The following is a 26,355-nucleotide window of genomic DNA, read 5'->3' as shown; positions in this document are numbered from 1 at the left end:
CCCACTGGTTTAGGAAAGGATCAACTTCAAGAACCAACTGGGCCATAGCTCAAGGTTCCATCCTGGCCATAGCGGCTGGAGAGGGTGACTCAATGGAGGCGGGAAGGCCAAGGTTGTCATGATGATTGGCCGAGTGGAACAGAAGGTACGCTGACAACCACTGCCAATCAAGTTTGGGACATTGCTGAACTTGACTCATTTTTCCAGGGTGTGCATGATCATTTACTAAGCTGACTACTGTTGGTGATGGTGGTAATGGTGGAGGTGGCAGTGACAAAAGCAGTGGCACCCAAGCCAACAGTTCCCAAAGCTCTTGAATAGCCATTATCTCGAGTTATACACAGCAATGAGCAGTGACCATCAACTTGCAGGTAATAATAGAGAGAAGGGAGAGAGGACTGGGCTTACAAGGGCTTTGGCTCCACCCCCAAGGCTTGAGGGCACATATCCTGAAGTACTTCCTAGAGGGTGAACAGGGTCCCCAGGCACTTGGGAAGCCTGAAGATGGGCTCTCATTCTGAAGGCCTTTGTCCACCACCAAGGTGAATTCATGGTCTTCAGGTATCAAAAGTTATTGGAGCTACCAAATCCGAAATGGGGAAGCACTTCCCATGACTAACTTCCTCCTGGTAGGCTTCCAGCAAACCAAATCCAATGGTCCAAATCAGTCCTGGGAGAGAGAAGGGCTTTTTTTTTTTTTTTTTTTTTTTTTTTGGTCTTTTTAGTGCCACTCCATGGCATATGGAGGTTTCCAGGCTCAGAGCTGCAGCTGCCCACCTACCCCATAGCCACAGCAACACTGGATCTGAGCCATGTCTGTGACCTATGCGATGCCAGATCTTTAACCCACTGAGTGAAGCCAGGGATTGAACCTGCATCCTCACAGACACTATGTCAGTTCTTAACTTGCTGAGCCACAACAAGAAATCTGGCTTTGCTTTTTCATTTCCTAGAGTTCCCTTCAGCGGTCTCTCCTCCCCTTCAGTGTTGGTATCCAGCACCAAAGACCATACTAGGAAATGCCTTGGCTTTCAACTGTAAATTATTTACAATTTCTTACACAGATAGTCTTACGATAGTTCAACTTTGCCATGGTGCAAAAGTAATACATATTCAGTAGAAAACTTACTTGGAATTTTGAACTTTGAGCATTTCCTGGGCTGGCCATATGCAGCAGGACACTCTCCCACAATGCTAAGCAGTGGCTGCAAGTCTCAGCTCTGGTCAAGCCATGATACACTCACAATCATTCTGTACCCAGATGGCCCTTCTGTTTTCCACTTTCAGTACAATAATCAATAAATTACATGAGACATTCAACACTTTATTATCAAATAGGCAGTGTGTTAGACAATTTTGTCCAACCGCAGGCTAATGTAAGTGTTCTGAGCACCTTTAATTTAAGGCAGGCAAGGCTTAGCCAGAATGTTCAATAGCTTAGGTGTATTAAATGCATTTTTGACTCAGGATATTTCAATTTACAGTGGGTTTATTGGGACGTAACCCCATCGTAAGTCGAGAAATATCTGTATATAATTTCTACCTTATTCACTTACATAGAATAATAACTACCATGTATTGAGTGCCTAATAGGTACCAGGCAATTTGCATACATTATCTTATTTAATCTGCGCAAAAGAAGAAATTGTTCTCTTTTTTTTTTTTTTCAGATGAGGAGCTAAGGCTTAAAGAATTTAAGAAAATTTCCTAAGGTCACATAACTCAGAAGCAGAAGCTCAGAATTCAAAGGCCCATCCACCTTCCTGACTCCAGAAGCAGTGGGAATGTTGCCCACTTTCTCTCCTGTTCTCCCCACCCCCATCCCCATCCCCACCTCCGCCTCGTCCTGTGGGATTAGCTAAACCTGAAAAATAAACAACCAGGAGTAAAAGCTGTGTTTAAAATTCTGAATTTCAAATGCCATATTGACCCAGTCCTCTGCCTCCTCCTCCTCCTCCTGTTGAGACTCAGATCGCAAAGTCTTGGGCATTGAGGATTAGGAGAGAAATAGGATTCCTAACCAGGAGGAAGTCAAGGGAACACACTGTTCTCTCTACATGCAAATATCTTAATTACAGCTGGTAAAAAAAGATATTTTGTATGGAAATTTATGTATCTTTGTATGTTACATATTCAGTAAAATGCCCTTTACATTTCCTCCTTTTTTTTTTTTTTTTTATTTTGGTGGGAGGTATGGTGCAACAGGGCCTGTGGCTGCAGAAGTTCCCAGGCCAGGGATGATCAAACCCAAGCCACTGCTGCAACCTGAGCCACGGCAGTAACAAAGCTCAGTCCTTAACCCTCAGAGCCACATAAGAACTCGCCAAAGGCCTTTATGCTTGAGGAACAAAAATCTGTTCTAACCCTCTCTACTGTCAGGTCATGAAAACGCTGCATTTCCATAGGAGCAGAAGGGGATAGAGCGCATCAACACCCAATTCAATGCCTCTTGTCACTGCCTTCTCAACTCTCTTGAGGTTGTGTTCCAGTACACACATGCCTCAAGTTCTTGAAACTTTCTGATGAGGATTCTCACTATTGTTTTTTTTTCTCCCAATATCAGCCAAGACCAGGCTGACTAGGGCAGCATCTGTCCAATGCCTGCACCACTGTCACTGACAAAAGAAAACAATTAGATTTCAATTTTACATAAGGGAAAGGAAACCAAATGCAGGAGACCCCTGGAAACTGCTCTCAGAAAGAGGATGTTATTTCTTGGCATGTCAGGGAAGAAGATGTTTCTATCCCACTGATTCCTTCCAATAAATAAAATACAAATACAATACCACCTATGAAAAGCACCAGGCCATTTTGGTCTCACTGAGCTTCTTCCTAGCATTGTCTTTAGTGTTATAATATCTGTTTTTATAATATAAACCATATTTATCTCCTCTAAGGATATAGGACAAATAGACTTATGTTGCAGCAGGTAGAATTCTGGCTAGACATAACTGAGAACTTCCCACTTCAAAAGGGTGTTACACATTAGAAAGAAAAAGATAAATCTCTCACTGATGATAGCTTCCCTTTGCTATAGCTGGAAGGAATAAGGGAGAGCTTGTGGAATCCCGGGAGATGTGCCTGAATAGAGCAAGCAAACCATTTGTCTGGAATGATTTTGAAGCTATTCTGCCTGGGGCCACGGGGGTGAAATAGATGACATTTAAGCTTCCTTCCAGCCTCATGTTTCTTTAAAATTGAATGATTTGGCATTTGTTCATCTGTTTCTAACACTCCAGGGATGCAGAATGGACTAGGTGGCCTAAAAGATGCATTTGTAAAAAATCCATCCCAACCCTCAATTTCACTGTTATTCTTTTTTCAAGGTTATGATCCAAAGCAGCAAGAGGCTTTGAGTTCCCAAGCCCTTGTCTTCAGTTCACCCTTCTCAGCCCCACTGATTCCCACAGCTTCTCTTCCCTACCCCTGTGCTACCACCATGGCAAACAGCCTTATTGCCGCTTCCCTGGACCATTGCCATGGCCAGCTTCGGTGGCTTCAGTTCCCAGCAATCTCTCCTATGTGCCACTGTCTGATGATGGCTGGTCCTCACACAGCCTCATTTACATGAAAACAGATGACAAACTTCCTGTGACTGTCCTTCAGCTGCTCACATAGTAACAGCTGGCCTTTCAAGAGCTGCCATAGTGGTTCCATCCTTCCTTTAGGATCCTTTCCTTCCATGCATCTTTCTTATTGGAAGGGGCTGGCATGTGGCCACACCCTTTCCCCCTGATGATGGACACCTACCTACCTACAGGAGCAGAAATGAGTAGCAAGAATTCTGGCCCTAACAGGGAAAACTCTGCAATACTCCCAGGCTGCCATGACTGGGCTACAAAGTCTAGACTGGGGATTCAGTATGAAGAAGCTCAATGTTGCTGCACCATGGGGCCACCACATGCTACTGTCCTATCAGTATTCAAGTGCACATTATAATCTTCAGCTGCTTGATGTCTCCATTCTGATGGGCTCAGAACTCAGACCTGCTTGAAAAGAAGAGTGCCAATTACTGAGTAGGTCTCTCCAAAACCCCAACAAAGAAAGAGCAAGGGTCATTGGTAGCAGCTCATGATCCTGAAAGTCACGATGGCTTTCAGGATCACAGGCTTAAATGGCCATCACTAGCTTTCAAAGGTAAAAGTTACAAGTTATTTAATTGATCCACTAGGTCTTCTCAACACACTGTCAGCCACTTGGCTTCTACCTGAGGGTCCCCCCTACTTGTGACCAAGGACTAACTGGGTAGCCAGAAAGACTGAGGAGCCTCAGACTCTTAGATCAGATGACTTAGTAATCAGTCAACATTTTTGCTAGTCATAAAAATGGGAGGAGACTTAAAAGCCATCTGATCAAATCTCAGCCCTGGTCAAACCTTAGGTCCTGATTGACTAGTCAGGGGGCTTCCCTTTCCACCCTTGGTCTCTAGATCTCTGTCTTAGTATCTAAGGACTGACATGCTAGGGGACTCATTCCAGTTAGTCCATGGGACCTAGCCATCTTTTGGATTCTCTTGAAAGCTCTGAGCCCCGAAAACCAAGACCACAATAAAGAGCTCACATGCATCATTATTCATAGAACATTAGGAAGTCTTAGAGTTCCTGAAGCCCATTGTAGGGACCATCTTCTTCAGGCTGAGAATCTGGGCTTTTAGTCAAGGACCTAAACTTTATCTAAACAGCATGGGGTGGATTTCAGCTGGCATCTGGGATATGTTCTGGATTTCCCCTTTACCACCATGGATTTGGAATAGAAGCTGCTGGTCATTTGTATTTCTCCTGGATGTGTTTTTTATTACCTAGACTCCTTTGGATTCAGAACATTCCCCTTTCCTCACCCAATTCATGGTATGTGTTTTCTTGAGGGTATGTTTTTTTGTTTCCCTGGTGGATGAACCAAAGCATCAAGATGTCAGGTGAGGCCAAGCAACCTCTTTGCTTACAAATGTCATGTAACACCCAGCATTTACAAGGAGAAGGTCAAAGGGGACATCTCAGGACAACCATCTCTACATTCAGGATGGGAGGAACTGTTGAAAACAAGGATATCTTGTCCTAACTTTTCTGATAAATCATTAGACATGAAATGATACACGGTTGGCATGGAATGTTGGAAGAGAAGTTTCCTCCACCCATACAGTAGAAGAGGTTGCCAGTTGTTCATGACAACCTGTGTCCTTCTCTTCTACCTGGGGACATAGCTCTACCCTATTTCTCAACCTCTCTTACAAAGAGTGAGACTGTGCCTGTGATTGGGGTCTTGCCGTGAAGGGAAGTTACAGGCCCCACTTCCAGGTCAGGCCCATTAACTATCTGCATCCCTTCATGCCTATTTCCCCTTACAGCCAGCTAGAATAGGGATAGCCACCTAAGGTGACCAAGGACACCATATAAGGAAGAGGGTAGAGTGTATCAGCCTGAATGACTGCAGAGAAGAAGGCTAATCCTTCAAGAGGTTCACCTGCTCCTACTGTTATGTAACCTAGAAATAGGTTTCTCTTGGTGTTAGAAACATTATATATATTTGCATCTACTTCCTATAGAAGTTGGTCTACCTTCATTAATACCCTCTGGTAATCTTGTTCAGATGCTCATTTTGGAATTGGGATAGACATTTGTATTTTAGCTCCAAAAGCAGTAATAACAGTTGACATTTACTGAACATTTCTCATCCTAAGAATTTTATATTTATTAACTCTTAATCCTTCATGGCAAATACATATGAAGGGGGTCATTAGACCCATTCTAAAGTTAGAGGCAGAGAAAGTTTAAATAACTTGCCTAAGTTTGTATAGCCAAGAATTGTAGCAGCTGAGATTTAAATCCAGAAAGTGTAGTTCCAAGAGCCTGCACTTGTCATCTCTGCGATGGGGACCCAAGGACATCTATAAAATCAAGTTCTCTGCTGGTTGGATCAGCTCATTCTGAATTGTGCCACCCCTAGGGGTTACTGGTATCATCCTTTCTGGGGTTCCTAGGAACTCTGACCCATAATCTCCAGCTTAGAACCAAAGGCGTTGCTTTTAGCTTCCAGACCTGCCTTGTCTTCCACATTAGATTTTGCAATATTTTCCTTCTTACCTCCTGGACCCTTGGCTCCATTCCCTACCAAGACTCCACTCTGACTTTAAGCAAGTCATCCCTGACCCAGACCTCCACTCACCTGCCTCCTCTAGACATTGTCCCCAGATACCGCTTCTACAACTCCCCACATCATCTCCAAAGGTTCACCTCACCTAAGTGGGCATCAGTTTGCCTGTTCAGGTTCCTCTTAGTCTGGTCTAACTCCTTCCTGCTTAACTTGGAATTCCCATTCTGACTTCCTTCATTCATCCACACATTCATTCATATTTTGATTGGGTGTCTTCTCAGTCCTAGGTCCCATGCCGGACACAGAGCATGGCAGGGTGAACAGGGAAGCACACTCCTGGCCCACTGGACCCGTTGGGGCAGAACACTAATCCCTTCCATCACTCTTTCCCATTCTTCCTCAATCTCAGAAGACCACCTCCCCTCCAAATCACAGCATCGGAAAACATGTCTGTCCTGGAATCTCAATCTCCTCTTCTTCAGGACTTTCTTTAATTCCAGATCTGACCTCTAAGCTCATAGTGTTGTCTGATTTTCTAAGAAAGATATAATGGTTCCCAAAACGTTTGCTTGTCAAAGCCAGTCAAGAGGCAATCGTAGAAATATATGATTCAGTGACTCACCCATGGAAAATGGACCTGTTGTGGGGCAAAGGCTTAAGAAGAGAGAACAAACTGCTCTGCACTCCCTCTGGTGCAGAGATGTTTGTTTTCTCTGTCTAATGTATAACAGGAAATTAGGCAGTTCACCTTTGTACATCATTTTCCTATCACTTGTGCATGAGCCAGATGGCACCTCTTTGTCTTAAGAAATTGAAAAAGAAAGGCTATAAGGAGGAGTTTATCTCCACCTCTCCCCAGCTCCCACCCTGGTATATACATTCTGAAATCTACACTGGGCAGGGGAGCCCCACCCCAACACACACACACACACACACACACACACACACAGGCCTGGATTCTCTGCATTTTGATGCATTAAGCACAAGAAAAACTCATGGGCCCAACAGATTTCAGTAACACAGTAGTGGAGAGGTGCTAACCAGGCCGGAGTATTAGCTTACAGAGAGAATGCTTCAATGTTCTTACCATCTCATAAATCCTGGCCTCCCCCCTAGGTCTCAGGCACTGTACCAAACCAAACCAAAACAAAAATCTTTCATCAATCAACTGAACGTGGACTTAACTCTAAGATTCATCAGTAGGACCATCTAAACACTGACCAGAAGACTGGGCGAGTACTCATAACTGAGTATTTCTATCTAAGATGGAAACTTGGGAAAGACACTTTCCAGAGGTGCCAATGCAACATCTCTGCTCTACTGGGGCAGCTGCATGATCCCAGCTTATTTTCAATGGCCAGGAGGTCCTTCTCTCTGACCCAAGAATTACATCTGGAAATGAGATTATCCCTAAGGTGCTCCTGCCTTGGGTATTAAGGGGACTAAGGAAAACAATAAACACGAGTTCATCCAGTAAGTAGTATATCCCAGGCTCTTTACACAAAGTAACTTGTTTAACATCAAAATAACCTGGTTGAGAGACTATGTTGGTCCTCATGTGAAAAATGGGAAAATTCAGTAGAGGTTTCACAAAAGTGCATTGAGGTCCCATGCTGCTAATGGTGATGTTCAAATGTGAGCACAGGTAAGAATGGGCCCAATGCACAATTCCCTTGTCACTTTGGTGTCTTCCAATATGGATAATAAGACTTCAGGTTGATTATTGATATGACCTTAGGCAAAATCTACTTCTCCCCTTTGTTTTACAGAAAGGGAGGGAGGGGGAGTTGCGTCCACTTGAGGATGTTGTGAGCACGTGAGCCGAATGTGAAGAAATGACAGAAACTCTTTGAAGAAGGACATTTTCTAGAATACATAATATCTACCCGGCATCTGTGGAATATGCACTTCTCCAATGGTGCACTCTGTTTCCACTGCAATTGCTATCCTTTTTAAACTTCATACTTCCATGGGACCAAAGACATACATTTTCAAGCCAGCTGGCCTCAGCTTACACCTGGGTTAGAACTTGTGAAGAGGGAACTGCGGATACCTGGAGTGGGAACATTTTCCCACCTCATTTTCCTCTTCTTGAATTCCAATCTGCCCTGAGCCCACAGAAATGAGATGGATTTACTTCTTGTAGCTCTCCCGAGAGCAAAGAGCAGCGGTTCACAACTGTTCGAGCAAGGGCAAAGCAGGATCATTGGGAGATGTATTCTTTTTTTCTCTCTCTTTTTAAAATCAGAATGAAGAAATACTAAGTGCACTCCTTGAAGCAAGTTTGAAAGCTGAGTTTGCACACATTCTGGTCAGATACTGTTTCCCAAGACCCTGATGAAGCCAGTGGAGACCAGATTGGTATAATCTGCCTCACACAGAAAAACAATGATCCATCCCTTGCTTTTATCAACACCAACATAAATCTGAGCTCAGCCAGACAGGCCAGCAAACCCCATTACACAGAGTGCAGAGGCAATTAAATGGTGCCAGTTCCAGCTAGACTCAAGAAATCTATGACCCATGGGCTCTTAGTAACCACACCAATGCCTCTTGCGGATATGACTGAAAAAAAAAATTTTGGCCTAGATGCTAAAGAAAGACTCCACTTTGACATTTTCTGGAAAGTCCGCCCTGGCCATCATTGTGCTCCTTTTTTCCATATCTAGGCATGTTGGGCAGGGCAAGCGGCGAGAGAAACTGCCCAGTTTTCTGCAGACATTCTACCTTCCCTGCTGTTCAGTCTACTTTGCTTTATATTTTCATGATGGTATATCATCAGACATCCTCTGATTGTACCATGAGCATGTCAATTTGTAGCCACAAAGGGCATTTCTCAAATATTACATTTTTCCCCAGGCTGTGGCTAAAATAAATTATTTGGAGTGATGTGATCAGTTATACTGTCTGGGTAATGTTGTTTAGGCAAAGCCATCAAGAGTAGCCAGACAGGAGTTCCCGTCATGGCTCAGTGGTTAACGAATCCAACTAGGAACCATGAGGTTGCAGGTTTGATCCCTGGCCTTGCTCGTGGGTTAAGGATTGGGCGTTGCCATGAGCTGTGGTGTGGGTCGCAGACACGGCTTGGATCCCGTGTTGCTGTGCCTCTGGTGTAGGCTGGCGGCTACAGCTCCGATTCAACCCCTAGCCTGGGAACATCCATATGCCATGGGAGTGGCCCAAGAAATGACAAAAAAAAAGACAGAAAAAAAGAGTAGCCAGATAGAATTGATTTGCAGATGCCAACTCCAAACTGCCAGCCTCCTGACCCACCATGCTCAGACCCAAACAACAATCATATCTAAGCCCTTTGATTCACAATATGATCATTCATTATGTACAAAGATGAGGGAAATGGCTGTCATGCCTCTTGGCCTCCAAAACATTGTTGCCCATTCTCCTTATACATCCATCCAAATTCCTCACTCATTCAAATTCCCTGAACTAAATCTTCCCTATTTTTGAGGCATCTGCCTCCCAAGCAATTTGCATAAATTATCCTATCTCTGTATCTCAGGCTGTACCCCCATTTCCCCTGTTGGGCATAAATAACACTCATGCTCACCAGTCATTTCCCTGGCAATAATAACACTGTCAGAACCACTCCATGATCCATGAGAAGAAGATTCCAAAATACTAAGGGGGGAAAAACTGGGAGAGCCAAGTAAGACACCTATTTATGGAGACAACTGTAAGAAGGTGAAATTAAATGTGATATCTCCTCTTACAATCAAAGAACCAACCTGTACCTCTCTCCAAAGTTGGCACCAATAACTTGCTGCTTCCTTCATCTTTCCTACACTATTTGGATAATTCTTCTCAGCAACATCGCAACCATTTTTTGCTACTTTAGCTTGGATTCTGACCCTTATCAAGACCTACCTTTGAAAACAAGCCTCTATGGTCACCAGATAATTTTAAAGAATAAAATGTGTTGTGGGTGAGGCTGGATGGAGAACTGAGTTGAAAGATGTTAAAATGTAGCTCTGAGCTGAGCTTGTGCAGGTGTGCATTGGGGAGATATAGATATATCTATATCTATATAGATAGATATCTGTATCTGTTTGCATGAAGAATGAGCATTCATGGAAATAAGAACACAATGCCTATGTGCAGTGTAAGGATACAGTCGAGTATCCCTATTCAGCTGGAAGGCAGGTATGAGCTGTCAAGAGGATAATTAACAGGTATGTCAAAATGCAGGAATAGCCAAAGGATATGCACCAAGGGTATATCTGGGTAGGGACGTGTCAGTGTGTGCTCCAGAGTGACAGGGTTAATGGACAAAGACAAAGACATGTGAGGACAGAACTAGCTGTGCCACTGATGGCTGCATCTGGGAAAGCCACCTTACCCTGTAGTAATCCGTGCTGTAGACATCTCTGGACATGCCGAAATCGCCAATCTTCACCAGCAGGTTGGCTCCAACCAGGCAGTTCCTGGTGGCCAGGTCCCGGTGCACAAAATGCTGGGAGGCCAGGTACACCATGCCAGAGGCAATCTGACTGGCAATGTGCAGCATCTGGGAGAGCCCCAGCTCGCCTTTCGCCTGGCGTGGCTGGCCGTCCACGAGGATCATGGCATCTGGCCCATGGGCCCTGTAGGGGTGGGGGAGAAGGGAGGGGCAGAAAGAATTCAGGAGATCAAGGGGAAGCCCCTTCTCAATTCCCTGTTCTCTGGAACGCACAAGGAAATGAACAAAATCTCTTTCTCAGCATACTTAGGGCCATATTTCTATCTACCTCAAATTACACTATGTGAGTATGGATATGGTGAAACTCTACAACAAGATTCCCAACTAAGATGACGGCAGACATGCTTAATAAATCAGAGAATAAACCTACTCTTTTGGATATTTTATTGTCATCCAGAGGCTTCCCAAGTTCTAGGTGCCTACTGTAGAACAATTAATAAAGCAACAATTAACTCCTACATAGCTCTTACTACATTCCACACACTGCTCTAAGTATCTTAAATATATTAATTCATTTAATCTTCCCACCTTTATTTTGAGATAAGGAAACTGAAGCATAAAGTGATCAGATAACTGAAGTCCCAGAGGTCCCAGAGTGGCCACATGGATTACATGTAGCTCTGGAGGAGAGCTTGAAATTTTAAGGAGAATCAGAGGGATTCTTAAACATGGGTTCTTGGGCCCTGCTCTATGCCCCCCCCATTCTGATTGGCTCAACAGAGCTCATTCATTTGCATAGCCAACAAGTTCCCAGTACTGATGCTTCCAGCACTGATGCAATCCATGCTCTGGGTACCAGCAACACTCTTCAGTCTATATCCTAACCTCTCCACCATGCTACCTGGGATTGGACAACTTCTGTTAATGGCAGGATGAGATGAAGAGACCCTGGACCCTGAGGCAGAGGTCTGGGGAGCCACAGCACTCCCCAAGTCCCAAATCAAGGCCCAGATTTGTTATCCTAACACCCTGCCCTGTCATATCAGTCACTTTTAGTGTTCACTCTTTTCTGCAGAAAGCCCAGTGAGCCATAACTATACCCAGGGCCCTTATTTATGAAGTTGTGAGCCAAGGAGCCCTAGTGTACAGCAAGGCCTCGGCCTGTTTTACTGTTTTTCCAATTTCCACTGAAAGGTACTGTTAAACATAAACGTGTTCATTTTATTATCTTCTGTGGCTCTGCCTACCTCATGCCTCCAAAGGAGAGCTACTGCATCAGTTCATAAGGAAGAAGGGTCAGCAGATAAGCCCACTCCCGTCTACTAGGAGAAAACACTGCAGCCTGTCCCCAAAACCCACCACCTGGGAAATGCGAGAGCATTTTTCTTTTTCTTACTCTTCCCTTAGAGCGGGCATGTCAGTGGTACAGAGAGATACCGAAGACCTCTCTTTAGCCTTGCTGGTGGGATCTAGGGCTTAAGGCACCACTGAGCCTATGGGAAGGGCTTTATGGAAAATGGACCATATGCCTCTGGCCTCAGGGAATGGAAGCAGAGGGAGAGGGAGGTCATGAAAGGATGCTCTCTGTATTTGAAACTACCATGGTTTGGTCCCCCCAAAATAATCATTGTAATAATTTTAATAGCAGCAGCCATTGACTGAACACCCAGCTCCATGGGAAACTTGTCCAGGAGCCATGCAAATATAGTCACTGAGTACCCATAACAACAAACATGTGAGGCAGTTATTAACAGTGTTGTGTTCCAGGAGGGAGAATTAAGGGTCATTAACTTCTTCAGGTTGTATCACTAAGCTGGGATAAATTCAGGCTATGAACTCAAGGCTGTCTTATGTTAAGGACTCAATTCTCTAGGAAAGGAGCAAATTTCATTGTGAAACCAAGTTCAGGAGGTTGAGAACAGCCTATAGGTATTTTCAATTCCTCTGGGGCCACTTTTGGAAACCTGTTACCAAAACTTTCCATCCCCTCCTCAAAACCCCAGCACTCCATTGAATGTCCCACTTTAAGGAGATGCTTATCAAGTTTTGGTGAGTGTGCTAGATTTTACCATAATCCACGTTTGAGCTCTGGAAATCTCATTCCCAGCTAGGGAATTCAAATGTTGACTGTGGCCAACAACACATCCTAAAAGCATCCAGGGCCTGAGTGGCCAGTGTGTTTGCCGGGACGATGATTCCTCAGAACTTCACACATGACTGCTCCTGCCACATCTGGGCCTGACTTGGAGGCAGCCAATGTGGAAGCAGAGAAGTGCCAGCTGTTCCCTACCAGTGAGATTGCTACCTTCTCTGGGGAAGGTGAATTTTACTTTCTCTGAACCCCTGCTATAACTGCTTCTAGAACTTCTAGAACTTCCAGTCTCTTACCAGCTCCATCAGGAGCCTCAAAATCCAGATGATCTTGCTCCAGACTTAGAGAAACACTTCTTAGGAAGAAACTGGAGTTCCTGTTGTGGTTCAGTGGTAATGAACCTAACTAGTATGCATGAGGATACAGGTTTGATCCCTGGCTTTGCTCAGTGGGTTAAGGATCCAGCGTGGCTGTGGCTGTGGTGTAGGCTGGCAGTTCCAGGTGTGATTTGATCCCTAGCCTGGGAACTTCCATATGGAAGGGTGTGGCCCTTAAAAAAAAATAAAAAAAGAAAAGAAAAAAAATCCAATGCACCTAGAAGAGTGCTAGCCAACAGAACTTTCTGTGAATGGAAATGCTGTATATTGCATTGCCCAGTATGGTAGCCACTAGCCACATATAGCTATTGAGTACTCAAAGTGTGGTTAGTGAGACAGAGGAATTTTTAAATTTTATTTTGGTTTAGTTATTATAAATTAGATAGCCACATATGGCTACTGTACTGGATAGCAGAGTCATAAATATATAAATAAATAAATGTATAAATGTATAAATAAAGGGGCCAAATCTGCCGTTTTATTCAACCATCTCTGTGTCCTGATGAGTTTGTAACCTTGTACCTTTTTATGCGTCACCAAAAAGTCTCTGTCAAGAAGGTTTTGGGGGGAGTTCCCGTCGTGGCGCAGTGGTTAACGAATCCGACTAGGAACCATGAGGTTGCAGTTTCGATCCCTGGCCTTGCTCAGTGGGTTAAGGATCTGGTGTTGCCATGAGCTGTGGTGCAGGTTGCAGACGCAGCTCGGGTCCCGCGTTGCTGTGGCTCTGGTGTAGGCTGGTGGCTACAGCACCGATTAGACCCCTAACCTGGGAACATCCATATGCCGTGAGAGTGGCCCAAGAAATGCCAAAAAAAAAAAAAAGACTAAAAAAAAGAAAAGAAGGTTTTGGGGAGGCATGGAAGGTATTAGCTTCACATTGCAAGTGACAGCATAAAGCACAAAGTCAAAAAGCCATTCACAGCATTGGGGGAAGGGTTGACTCTGTAACCCTGGGTTGGAATTGACAGGCTGGCGGGCCCCCAGGTTCCCTCTTGGGACCCCCTCTAGATGCTACCCTTCTTCTCAGTCTACCTGAGAATCACTCCCCCATCCCCAAAATCAGGGAAAAGGCCTGAATCCTGCCACTCAGGAGGTCATGTAGAGAAGGAAGGGTTGTTTCCCTTTTCTAATCCCAAGACTTAAGTGTTCAGAGGAGTGATAGGACTTCTGGCTCCACAGAGGACCCAGGGGGTTGGTGGGGGACTCGGGCTGGGGATGGCAGGCCTACTTACCTGAGGAACTTGTTCAGATCCCCGTGTTTCATGTACTCAAAAACCATGATGAGTGGGTCCCCGTCGCCGCACACCCCATAGAACTTGACAATGTGCTCATGCTGCAGGTTGGTGAGCAGCTCAGCCTCCCTCTGGAAATCCTTCCGGGCGGCCAGGGTGGGATCCTTCAGGGCCTGGAAACAACATGGGCACTGTTTTTTCAGCAACTAGAGGCAGAGTCTTGTCTGGCTCCTCTTGGGAAGAAACCCGGTGCCCATTATAAGGACAATGCTGATTCCCAAGAAGTAAGATCTTAATCCAGGTTTAAAGACCATGAGACTAAGTCACAGCAGTCACACCTTCTACTTTCTTCAGCATTTTGACCCTTATAGAAACAGAAACTAAGTTTGATGCCCACATCCCATCCGCCAGTCCGTGATTTCAAACTTTGTTCATCTCAGAGCCCTAGCCTTCCTCAGACATCAGTACAATAGGCAGAGTAGGGAGCAGGGAGGTGGGAGGCCTGACAAAGGCCCTTGCCCCTAAGATTGCCTTAAAGAAATGGTCTCACAACTGATATAACCAGTGGGGAAACCTCTGCCCTAATTGCTTTAACTTGGTAAATTATCCTATGTCCGCAGCCCAGCCCAAATCAGGCCGATGACATAATTGTTTCCTTGCTCTTTGCATCCTTGATTTTAGATTGTGGGGAAACACACACACACACACACACGCACACACACTCAGAATGTCTATTTGCAGAGAAACATGAATACTGTGGTTTCTGAAGGGCACCTCTGCACTCATCGAAGTGGCTGAAGGACACACTGGGGGGTAAATGGGACCACAGCTATGGGAACAGCAGATAATGGAAAAGCCTGAGGATCCAGCCAGGACCAGGACCTGGTACAGTGTCACAAAGTCCTAGGGTGAGGCTGGGACAGTGGGCATCTGGTGGCCACAGAGATGTCACAACTCAGCTCTTATGGGAGTGGGAAACCCTGGTGTGAGGGAGAAGCACCAGACCAGGCTGCTTGCCCTGGGGCCCAGGGAGGTCAATGGAAGAGCAACGGCCAGAAGGAGGGTCAACGAATGTGGGCTTTCTAGACCAGAAGGGTTGGCAAGGCCAACGGACTGTGACCAGAGCACTGCATGGAGATGCAGCCATGTCAGCCACTGGGAGGGATGAACTGGGAAGGGAGGGTTATTTCTGCAGAAGCAGCAGCCCAGGCAGGTGCTCACATGTGTCTTCGGCCTGCCCCCACCCAACCTCATGATGTCAGAAGGCAAATGGAGCCAAACATCCACATGCTTCAAATGACCCAGTTTAGTCAACACCTTAGACAGGACATGAGGCACTGAGGGGACGTGTACTTTATGTGCCATTCTCAGGGTAGTGAACATCTGCACAGGAAACTGGTTTGCATCACCTCTGCCAGAACCTGGCTCTTTCTGGTTATTTAAGCAGACTAAGTTTCTCTATAGTCCTGCTTCAATTGAAAATCCTCCTTAGCAGTTCCCTGGTGGCTCAGATGGTGTCATCGGTGCTGTGGCTGGGGTTACTGCTGTGGTGCATTTGATCCTTGCCCTGGGAACTTCCACATGCTGCTGCCAGAAGAGCAAAAAAAGAAGAAAAAAAAAGAAAGAAAGAAAGAAAAAGTAAAACAAAAGCCTCCCTAGCCAGAGGTCTTCACAGTGCTACCACACCCCTTGTGAGCTGAAATCCGCAAGGCTGCCTTGGCTTGCAGCATGGCAGGAACGTGAAGGTGGGAAAAATATATCTCGAGGGCCCATTACCCCTCCATCAGTCATTAGCATACATTAGAGGTGATGAACTCATAGCTTTAAAAGGGCCCAGGATATCATCTGCTTCCACCTTCTCATTTCTGGAGCTGGAAAAACTGAGACCCAGCCCTGTCTGGGGATCATCATGCTTTCACATATTTTAAATGATAGAAGCTTGAGTTCAACTGGACCCTGGCAACCTCTTGGTGCCAGGCTTCTTTGGTGCCTCAAAGTTCAATGGCAATGGCTCTCAGGCCGTGGTCTCTCAGGCCATGGTCTCTCAGGCAGCAATCAAGCCCCACTCCAACTTCAACAAGCACCACTTTTTATTCTTTTCAAAATTTGGAGGTTCCCTCCCCCCAAAAAAGTGTAAATGACCCTACTGTTGACTAAAATGTTGGAGGTTATCTAATATAGTTTTCCCATTTTATAGATGGGAAAACTGAGGTCCAGAATAAGGAAATGATTTGCAAAAGATCATGAGAGAAGTAATAGCTTGAGCCTGGAGCCCAGTATTCTTTGCTGTCCAGCACATCTGCTTGAATTACGTGATCAGATGAGTTAGTCACTAGACAGGTCCCCAAAGGAATGGTGGGCAGAGAAGTTAAAAGACCTGAAAGGGAAGCATGTGGGCTGTCAGCAGAGTGGCTGGGTCCCTCAAGGATGCCAGGCTTACAGGACAGGCCAAGGCTGGAAGAAAAGTGGGAGGTCCACTGTTCCACAGCTGATTTTCACCAGCTCTGATCTCCTATGCTTTGCCCTTCACCTCTGGCTACCTCCTTGGAAAGGCTACCTGGTAATAAAGGCATAGGCTTCCATGGATCCACCTCCAGTCAGAACGCAGCCTTCTTGCTCTGGGTGGAAGAAGGCAGAGAGTCATGGAGAGAGGGAGCCTCTCGGTGACCCAGCTCCCGAGCTGCATGGGCTGGGGCGTGGGTATAGGATGACTGCCAGTGATTTATTTATTTTCATGAAGAATAAGAAAGGGAAAAAAGGAGCCCAGCATGGGTGGGATGAGAGAATACAAAGATTTATGTGAACTCTAGATTTATGAGAGAGAAAAGTAGATCAAATTTGGGGCCAGCCAAACGGCCTCGCTCCATCTCTGTAAATCATTCTCTCACACAGTTCGGGCGCCAGTGGCAGCCATGGGATATTTCCCTTCTCAGCCCTGGAGCAGAGCAGTGCCAGTCGGCATCCCTGGGACTGGCACTCTGCACTGCAGGCAGATATGGGTTCCTCATCTGGGAGATGGGGCACAAAGCCACTTTTGTCCCCTTTAGTCTTCCAACATCCCTTCTCCTTCCAGTTCTCTCTTCACCTTTATGATGGGCTTTCCAGCTGCTGGGTTAAACCTGAGGTTCCTATGTAATTGGCAGAGGGGGTCTCTTGCGGCATCTGGCATCTGGAGCTGCAAGTGGACCAGGCCCCCAGGGATTGATGCAGTTGAGACAGAGGTGACAGGAGAAGAATCTTGAGGAAAATCAGCCTAAAGACTCTCATGCACCTCTCAGCAGAGTCCATACACAACATCTTCTTCAGAGCTGGAAACTTAAAAGCGGGTCACCAGCCAGTGGCATGGGACAGAACTGGTGCTCTCATGGTTGCCAACTGTTGGTGCAGGGAGATGGGGTGCCAGGGGCTCTATGAAGCCAAGGGCTTCCTGTCTGGGCCCCTCAAGAGGTAATCACAGAGCAGAGGGAAGATCTGGGATTTGCCCTCCCATCGCCTTCTTTACCCCGAAGTCTGAAGCATGGCCCTTCCTGGTCTCCCCTGTATATACATCAGGTCACACACCCACTCCAGCCCTGGGCTTCAGGGAGGCTGTTTAGTCTGATGGGAGGGAAACAGTCCAGATGGGAAGAACACTCAAATTTCTCAACTGCTCCCAACAACTCTAGCCATTACATCTTTATCAGATCCAGCCCAGGGGTTCTGCTGCTTCCCATTTCCTTTTCTTTTATTTGGAGGAGAGATATTTCAATGGATGTCCATTTCAGATTTTATTAATATACTGAAATGCACTTTATTATGTGTGCAGAGATAACACACATTCCCAAACATTCAAACTCCTGCGTGTTCTCTCTCACACACACACACACCAATCAATCCTTTTTAAGTATGAAAATTGTCTTTCTCTCTGTCAAAATCCATTGTCACTTCTGCCTTTTGAGACTCTCAAACAATTTTCTGAGGGAAGAAGAGGAGTAGTTACCACACACACACACAGATGCCCTTCTCAGATCTGTCTTCCTAGCTTAAAAGTGGCCACTGGCTTCCCTTTGATTTTAGGATAAAAGCCTAACTCCTTAACATAGTCATGAGCTCTAAATGCCTGATCCCCTCATAACTCTCTACCTCCTCTCCTCTTACAACGCACTCCCTTCATCATTTACACCACAGTCTTACTGGTTTTTCTGTCTTTGTGCACTCCAAGCTTGTATCTGCCTCAGGTCCTTTGCATGTGCTGTTCTTTTGGCCAGAAACCCTCTCAATTGACCCATGTGTATATATTGGACTGGGCATTTAGCTGGCCCTTCCCATGACTTCTGCAAAGCAGAGGGACAGGTGTCCATAATATCTTGAACAGTCACCACTGGCTGGATACCCAGAGAGATATTTCTGTCCCAGAGAAGAGTTTACTAACAGTCTACTGTTATTGTTCCCAAATTCACTAGGACAGTTAAACCTGTTAGTGTCATCACTTAATGGAATGAAATGTCATAAAAACCAATGAAATATGAGTGCAAAGACTGGGCTGCTTTTATGGAACTTAGGATGAATACTTTAGAAAGACTTGCTAAAAGTCAGTGGTTAAAAGATGTTAAAAATGGGAGGAACATCTATTTCAAAAATTGAGAAAATAGTAAAATCCTGAGATTCTACACTTAGATTATTTTCACAAATGTTTTAAGTTCCTGCTCCAACTTAAAGTAACTGAAACAGGGTATTATGAACACCCAAAACAAAACCAAAACAACCCTCCAAACCAAAAGGAACCTGAGAGCTGCAGTTCAGACATATTGGAAGAAATACTCAATTCAAATGATTAAAATTATTAATTACCAGAACAGGAATTTCCTGCTGATAATGCTAACTTGACAGGAAGAAGTTGATAAGATATTACAATAAGGAAATGCCCCCAAGGAGTGAAGAAATAGTTTAAAAAACCAAGGAGGCATGCAGGGAAAAAAAAGAGAGAGAGAAATAAAATTAAGACCATGGTAAAATTAAGAACTAATTAGATATCTTGGAAATAAATCATATGGTCATTGGCATTAGTACAAAAACCTCCAGAGACAAGACAAGCCTTACACTAGATAAAACCATAAGAATTTAGGACTTGGCAAAATGCTCAGGTTCACCCAGAACAGAGCATGGAAAGAGAGAGGAAAACAGGAAAAGCAGTGACAAGGTTCTGCTTCCCTCACCTATGAAAAAAAGGGGCTGCCTGGATATGTATGCAACCCCACCTTTGATTTGCTGTGGGATTTTTGGCTAATTACTTGACCTCTCTGTGTGGTCCAGGTCCTCTCCTGTGAAATGGGGCAAGTGACATTGCCTAGCTCTAAGGGTTCTTGTGAGAATGAAACACTACTGTTCATACACCAATTACAGCACAGCCTGGTACATGGTGAGCACCCTGATATGTGTTTTCTGTTAGATGCTCTCTTAATCATCATCACCTTAACCATCATCATCATCACCCCTTCTCCTCTTTAAACATCCTTTCTGGGCTCTAATATTCTCTGACTCTCAGATGTGAACTCCATCACTCTCTACCTCAGTACATCATACAATGCCAAGAACATAGTAAGTGCTTAATAAATGCTTATAAAATGAATAAATTAAGCATAGTTTAAGAATATGATAAATCCTTGAAAGAAAAATCTTTTCTAGCACACTGATTTATCACAAATCTAATGCCAGTGCATTTTTGATGTAAGTGGAAAATAAAATATTGCTGATTCCTCAGAAATGCCCCACCCTCCATGTCCTTTTGAATTATGAAATTCATGTCCCTGCATTTTTTTTTTTTTTGCCCCCATGCAGCATATGGAAGTTCCCAGGCCAGGGACTGAATCCGAGTCATAGTTTTGACATATACCACAGCTCCAGCAATGCTAGATCCTTAACTCAGTGCATCACAATGGGAACTCCTTCATGTCCTTGCTTTTTTTTTTTTTTTTTGGCTTTTTGCCTTTTCTAGGGCCACTCCCGCAGCATATGGAGGTTCCCAGGCTAGGGGTCTAATTGGAGCTGTAGACGCCAGCCTGCAACCTACACCACAGCTCACAGAAACACCAGATCCTTAACCCACTGAGCAAGGCCAGGGATGGAACCCGCAACCTCATGGTTCCTAGTCGGATTCATTAACCACTGACCCATGATGGGAACTCCTGTCCTTGCTTTTTAAAAATGATTTATACTACCTAAATATGAATCCCCAAACATTAGAGCTTAGTTTTACTTGTTTTTGGAAATTTAAATAAGTGGAATCATACATATATCTATATGTATGTACATATGAATATTTCTATATCTGCCTTTTTCCATTCAACATTGTCTTTTTGAGATTCTTCCAAGTTGTTGCATGTAGCTGTAGTTCATTCGTTTTCCTGGTGGAAAAGTTTCTCGTCGAATGTGAATATAGCACATTTATTTATCCATGTTTCCACTGAAGGACATTGGTGTTGTTTCCAGCTTTTGGCTGTTATAAAGAATGCTTATGAACATTCTGAAACATGTCTCTTTGTAGACAGAGGTGCTAGATAGATTGATAGATGATTGGTAGATAGATTGATAGATAAATAGATACATAGACAGATATATAGATAGATACTTGCTGGGTCTAGGCCTAGAGTGCAAGTACTGAGTCGCACAGATGCTAATATTCTAAAATGACAAACTGTTTTTCAAAACAATTAGACCACTTTATATTTCCACCAGAGTATGAAAGTTGCTCAGCTCCATATTCTTGTCGATGCTTGGTTTTGCTAAATTTGCTAATTAGCCATTCTTCTTGGTGTACAGAAGTATATCATTATGGTTCAATTTGCATTTTTCTGATGATTAATAAGTTCGGACACCTTTCTCATATTATTTCCAGCCATTTGTCTGTTAGAGGAGACTCTTTTGAGATCTTCTGAGCAGTCTATTGTTTGTTAAATAACCACTTAAAAGTGGCACCACCTATTTAAAAACATCATGAACTACATGATTTAATGTCATTCATACACTACACACATATACACATTACACTCTGTCTTGTCCTGCTCTCTATTTCTTCCACGGGCATCTCTTGTCTCCCCAGTAGACTGCAAGTGTCTTCAGAACAGAGGCTGTGATTTCTGCTCCTTGTTTCCACCTTAGAAAATACAGGGGGAAAAAAAAATCTTGCCAATGGCTTTAAAACCACAATTGCGGGAGCACTTAATTTGGGGTTAGACGTGGATGTAGTCTCTGGAAGTTCACAATTACCCTGCATCGACCTGAGAACAAACTCAAGAAGGGGTCTGCAAAAAGGAATAAGATCCAAAGAAGCTGAGAAGCAGGAAGTGCCATTTCTTGACTGTCCCGGGGGGCGATGACCATCTTCTCCAGGGACTGGTTGCTGGGTGGTTCCGCTGGGCAGCTAGTGGTGTAAAATCTCAGAGCACTCATTTCCTTGAGGTTCCCAGTTCCAAGAAATGAAGGAAACCCTCATAAAAGTATGAAAACAGAAACACATTTTCTGCATTACCCAGTCTGGGTACTGCCCCTAAACGCCAGACCGCTCAGAAGGAAACGGTTCCCAGGGTTTAGGCCATCATTTCATTTCCTGATCCAAGAGCAAAAATGTTCAGTTCATTTACCAGTCCCCAGATGGATGCTGGAACACCCAGTAGATTTGTGTCATCCTATAAATGCAAGTTTCTAGGGAAGGGCAGATTCTAAGTTTAGGGATAAAATTAGAAACATTTCCACATCCCTGGTCCAAGCTGTTCAGACACCCTCACTCATCTGATCAGCCCATGTCTATGGAGACACACTGAGCACATGGATACACGGGATATCAGCAATAATCATCATTAGCCTTTTATGGGGTGATTTATTTTCTAGGGCAGAGGTCAACAGACAATGACCACTTTAATAAAAAACATATATATATATATATATATATATATATATATATAAAGACAGCCACCAGCCTCATTTACTTCTGTATGGTTTTGGCTGCTTTCCCACTGGATGGGCAGTTGAGTAGCTGTAAGGAAGAGTGTATGGTCCTCAAAACCTTCAATTTTTACTCTCTGGCCTTTCAGAGAAGTTAGGCAACCCCTATTAGATTTTCACTGCAAGCTTGGAAGGTCATATATGATGTGCTTAACCACATTCAGTAATTTCAACAAGGATGTTAATAAAAACAAAGGGGAGTTGGCTCTGTGTGCAGTGGATTCAGAATCTGACTTCAGTGGCCTGGGTTGCTGCAGAGGCTCAGATTCAAGATCTCCAGCCTGGCGCAGCCTGGATCCACTGTTGCCGAAGCTGCAGCATAGGTCACAGCAAAGGCTAGGATTCAATCTGGGCCCAGGAGCTTCCATATGCTGCAGCTGCGGCCATAATAAATAAATAAATAAATAAATAAATAAATAAATAAATAAATAAAACCAAATTGCAATGATTTTTTAGTTTTTATTTTTTGTTTTTGGGGGCACACCCTTACTATATGGAGGTTCCCAGGATAGGGGTCTAATTGGAGCTGCAGCTGCTGGCCTATACCACAGCTAAGGCAATACCAGATCCAAGCCACATCTTCAAACTACATCACAGCTCATGGCAACACCTGATCCTTAACCCACTGAGGGAGGCCAGGGATCGAACATGAAACCTCATGTTCAAATTTGTTTCTGCTGTGCCATGATGGGAACTACAGGTTTTTGAATTTTTTTTATTTTTAAATTTATTTTATTTTTTATTTTCTTCAACAATTCTTTACTAAGCATTTACTATGCCCCAAGTAGCATACTAAATACTTTTCATATATTATATAATATAATCACTAAAATTTTAAGGAGGAGATAGCTCCTATTATACAGGGAAAAAAAAAAAAATAAGGCCCAATGAGGTTAAAGCACCTTGCCCAAGGTCACACAGCTAATCTGCGATGGCTGGGCTTCCACCCAGTTCTCTGGTTCCTATGATCTGTCTGCAGCCTGCACAGCACTGCCAGCATCCACAGCAGCACTTACCTTCTGCAGTCACACAGGGCTATGAATACAGAGACCCAAAAGTAACAGAATCTGGAATTGCTATCATGAGGATGGTTTGATCAGAGCCCTCAGTGCTAAGGATGGACATTTTCGGGCCCAGACGAGAGTCTTCATGGGGAGGGTCATCTCCCTCTCCCCGCCCAGCATCATGTAGAATTCACACTGCCCTCAGAGGCCTGTTTGCTCCACTTACACCCACAGAGGCCACCTCATGCTCCAGAGCCAGGTTTCTGAGACCTATGGGTGCCTCAGTGAGGCTATGTGACTCTTGCTGGTGCCAATCGTGTTCAAAGATGTGAACAACGTTTATGGACAAAAGCTGCTAGCTGTTGGAAGAGGTGGGGGCAGGGTAACTGGTCATAGCAAAGTCCCTTTGCTACTGCTCCAAGCACTTGAGGTCCAGCTGCAAATGTGCACAGCTGTCTCAGTAATACAAAAGCCCTGTGGTTTAATGGACCCATCTCAGCAGCTGCCAGGAGGCAGTAACCTGCAGGCATGCTGGCCCTTGGGGTCTGAACCTAGATCTGTATGGGGAGGGGTCCTCCTCTGGGCTCAGTACTGACCCCAGGGACATCTGCTGCCTTGAGCAGGGGCTCCCAGGGCCTCCTTGAGCCACCCACCCCTCAAGCAACTCTACTGAGAAATGGTCAAATGACTTGCCAGGCATGGACAGCACATCCTGTAAAGTCACTGAGGAAGGGGGGGGGCAGCTGGAGATGCGGGTGAGCTGGGGCCTCCAGAATAAAAGCAGGGCCCATCACAGGCATCACTGGTCCCTCCAGGTTCACTGCAGGCACAAACTCTTAAGTGCCATAGCTCTTGACCTCTGAAGCCCAAGGAAGTTGGTTTGGTCCAGAGGAAACTTTGCTGACTTTAGAGCAAGGGCCCACAGATTACATGTGATAACACTGACTTGTGTCTTCTTCCAGGATGGAACAGGTCCCTCTCTCCCACCCCCTGGCCCCAGCCACCCATCCTCCTTCGTGAGCCCACGTGCCTCTGAGTTACCTTCACAGCCACGAGCATCTTGTCCTTGGTGGGGCTGAGGTTGTAGCACTCGGCCAGGAAGACCTTCCCAAAGGCTCCCTCACCCAGTTCTCGCTTCAGCACGATGTCCCTCCTTTTAATGTGCTGCACATCTGCAGGAGGGGATAGAGAGGAGAGCGGCCAGGTCAGTTCCAGGCACCTGTCCTCCTTAGAGGCTCAGGGGAACAGGAGAGTAGGGACTTCTGAGTCTGAGCCCACAGCAGGGACAGGCCAGCTCCAGAACCTACCCTTAGGGATGAAAACAGTCACCACGTGGTGGTTTGAGAGCCCCACCCTGAATCAGATCCCAGCTCTGCCCCTGACTCGCCATGCACCTCTCTCAACCACAGCTGCCTTAGCTGGAAGAGAGTGTTAGTGATCGTTCACACACAGGATTCGGGCATAATTAGCTGTAGCTGCTAGAGAGACTACAAAGCAGTCTCAAAGATTGCTGTGCACAGGAACCCCGGGCATTGCGTGGATACTGACCCACTGGGTATAAGAATATATGTCTCTAGTAAACTCTCAGGTTGTGTGCGGATCCTGATCCAGTGAGTCTAGGAATCTGAGTCTTCAGTAAACTCTCGGATGACCAGGTGACGTCTGTGCACTATGGGTCTATGGGCTGCACTGGGTATACAAGAATCGGATTTGAACCCTGTTCCCTCTCCCTGCTAGTTTTTGAGCTTAGAAAAATTATTTCATCCCAGAGCCTCAATTTCCTTACCTATGAAATGGGCTTAATACCAATATCTTACTCCCTGAATTCTTCCAAAGTTAAGTGAGATAATCCATATAAAGTGTTTGGCCCAGTGCCACTCCCCCCGACACACATACCACACTACTGGCTCTTGTTATAACATAATGGCTCCAATGCTTCTAGTGCAATGTCTGGTTCATGATAAAGACTACAGAGTGGGAGTTACAATTATCTAGGGGAAGTCTCTACTTGACAAATCCATCTCCTCTGAGAGAAAGAAAAACCAACAAAATCACAAAAGCAAGTCCAGAGACTGCCCCAGAACAAGGGTCTGCACAAAGAAGAGGGCTGCCATGGCCTTGGCTAATTTAGTGACCTAATTAAAGTCTGTCTGCCAGGAGGAAGCAAAGAGGTGACCTCAGCCCTCCCACCTATTTGGAAAGAATGCTTCGAAGGAATTGTACAAGAAGTGGGCTGGTGATGAAAAGAGCGAGCCGGAGATTACTCACCGACCTTTCCATTAATCGTTCAACAGGCAGAAGCCAATTAAATACCTGTATTAACATTATGAGGAGCAGCGCAGAGGCCGGGAGAGGGATGTCTCAAATGACCTTGGCAAATATGAAAGCTGGAGGCAGAGGACCATGGCAGACTGTCCCCATGAGCAAGGGGACATGTGACAAGGACAGAGGGGTGTGGCTGCAGGGCCCTGGCTAGTATTTTGGTTGGTTTAGGGATTCTTCTCTTAATAGTCTACACAGATCTTTTTTTTTATTTTTTTCTGTCAGTGTTCTTGGTAGCCCCCCATGTCCCAGATGACCTGCTGGCAAGGATCTGTGGGCAGAAGTGTTTACAAACCATTACTCTCTCCTCCCAGCCACCCGAGCTCGGGCCTGCTAGGGAGCTGCTGCAGGCTGCAAGGCTTAGCCCCCTCTTTACAGGGGCATTAGGGTCAGTTCCCTTTTCACACACTCTGCTGCTATTGCCCAGTCTCTGAGGAACAGCACTTTGGCCTTGAAAGAGAAGGCTAGGGGTCCCCCACTGAGAGAAGGTTAGAGGTCAGGTTTTCTCCAGGAAGGCCATCTACTCATGGTTCTGTAATCATTCCCAGGTGACTGCTGAGGACGCCAGGGTTCCTGGCATGGCCTCAGTGTGAAGATGGGGCTGGCGAGTGGATGGGATCAGTCAGGGGCATCTGGCTCAGGACCTGAGTCCTTCCCACTATGGGCTTGCTCACCTCACAAAACACTCTGAGTCTCAGTTTCCTCCCATGTCAGGTGGGTGTGGGAGGGTAATACAAGTTCTACTTACCTGCTACATGAGCGACTGTATAAAAGCTTTGTAGACCTTCAAGTCCTTTGAGATGGTGCGTGTTTTGGTGTTTTCATCGTTATTGATATTATTTTA

The 26,355-nt window shown here is 45.1% G+C and overlaps 1 protein-coding gene across 3 annotated transcripts in view; it reads right to left on the bottom strand.

Moving 5' to 3' along the window:
• NTRK3 (neurotrophic receptor tyrosine kinase 3) overlaps positions 1–26,355 on the bottom strand; it is a 406,414-nt gene that overhangs the window by 60,628 nt on the left and 319,431 nt on the right. For all 3 annotated transcript variants that reach the window (XM_021083214.1, NM_214271.2, XM_021083220.1), the window contains 3 exon segments: positions 24,231–24,361; positions 14,206–14,378; positions 10,445–10,688 (listed from right to left, as the gene is read on the bottom strand). In XM_021083214.1, the coding sequence (XP_020938873.1) occupies positions 10,445–10,688; positions 14,206–14,378; positions 24,231–24,361 (548 nt within the window).

This window comes from Sus scrofa, chromosome 1, assembly GCF_000003025.6.
Source record: "Sus scrofa isolate TJ Tabasco breed Duroc chromosome 1, Sscrofa11.1, whole genome shotgun sequence".
Classification (NCBI taxonomy): Eukaryota; Metazoa; Chordata; class Mammalia; order Artiodactyla; family Suidae; genus Sus; species Sus scrofa.
This window is presented reverse-complemented; position numbering and strand designations above follow the sequence as displayed.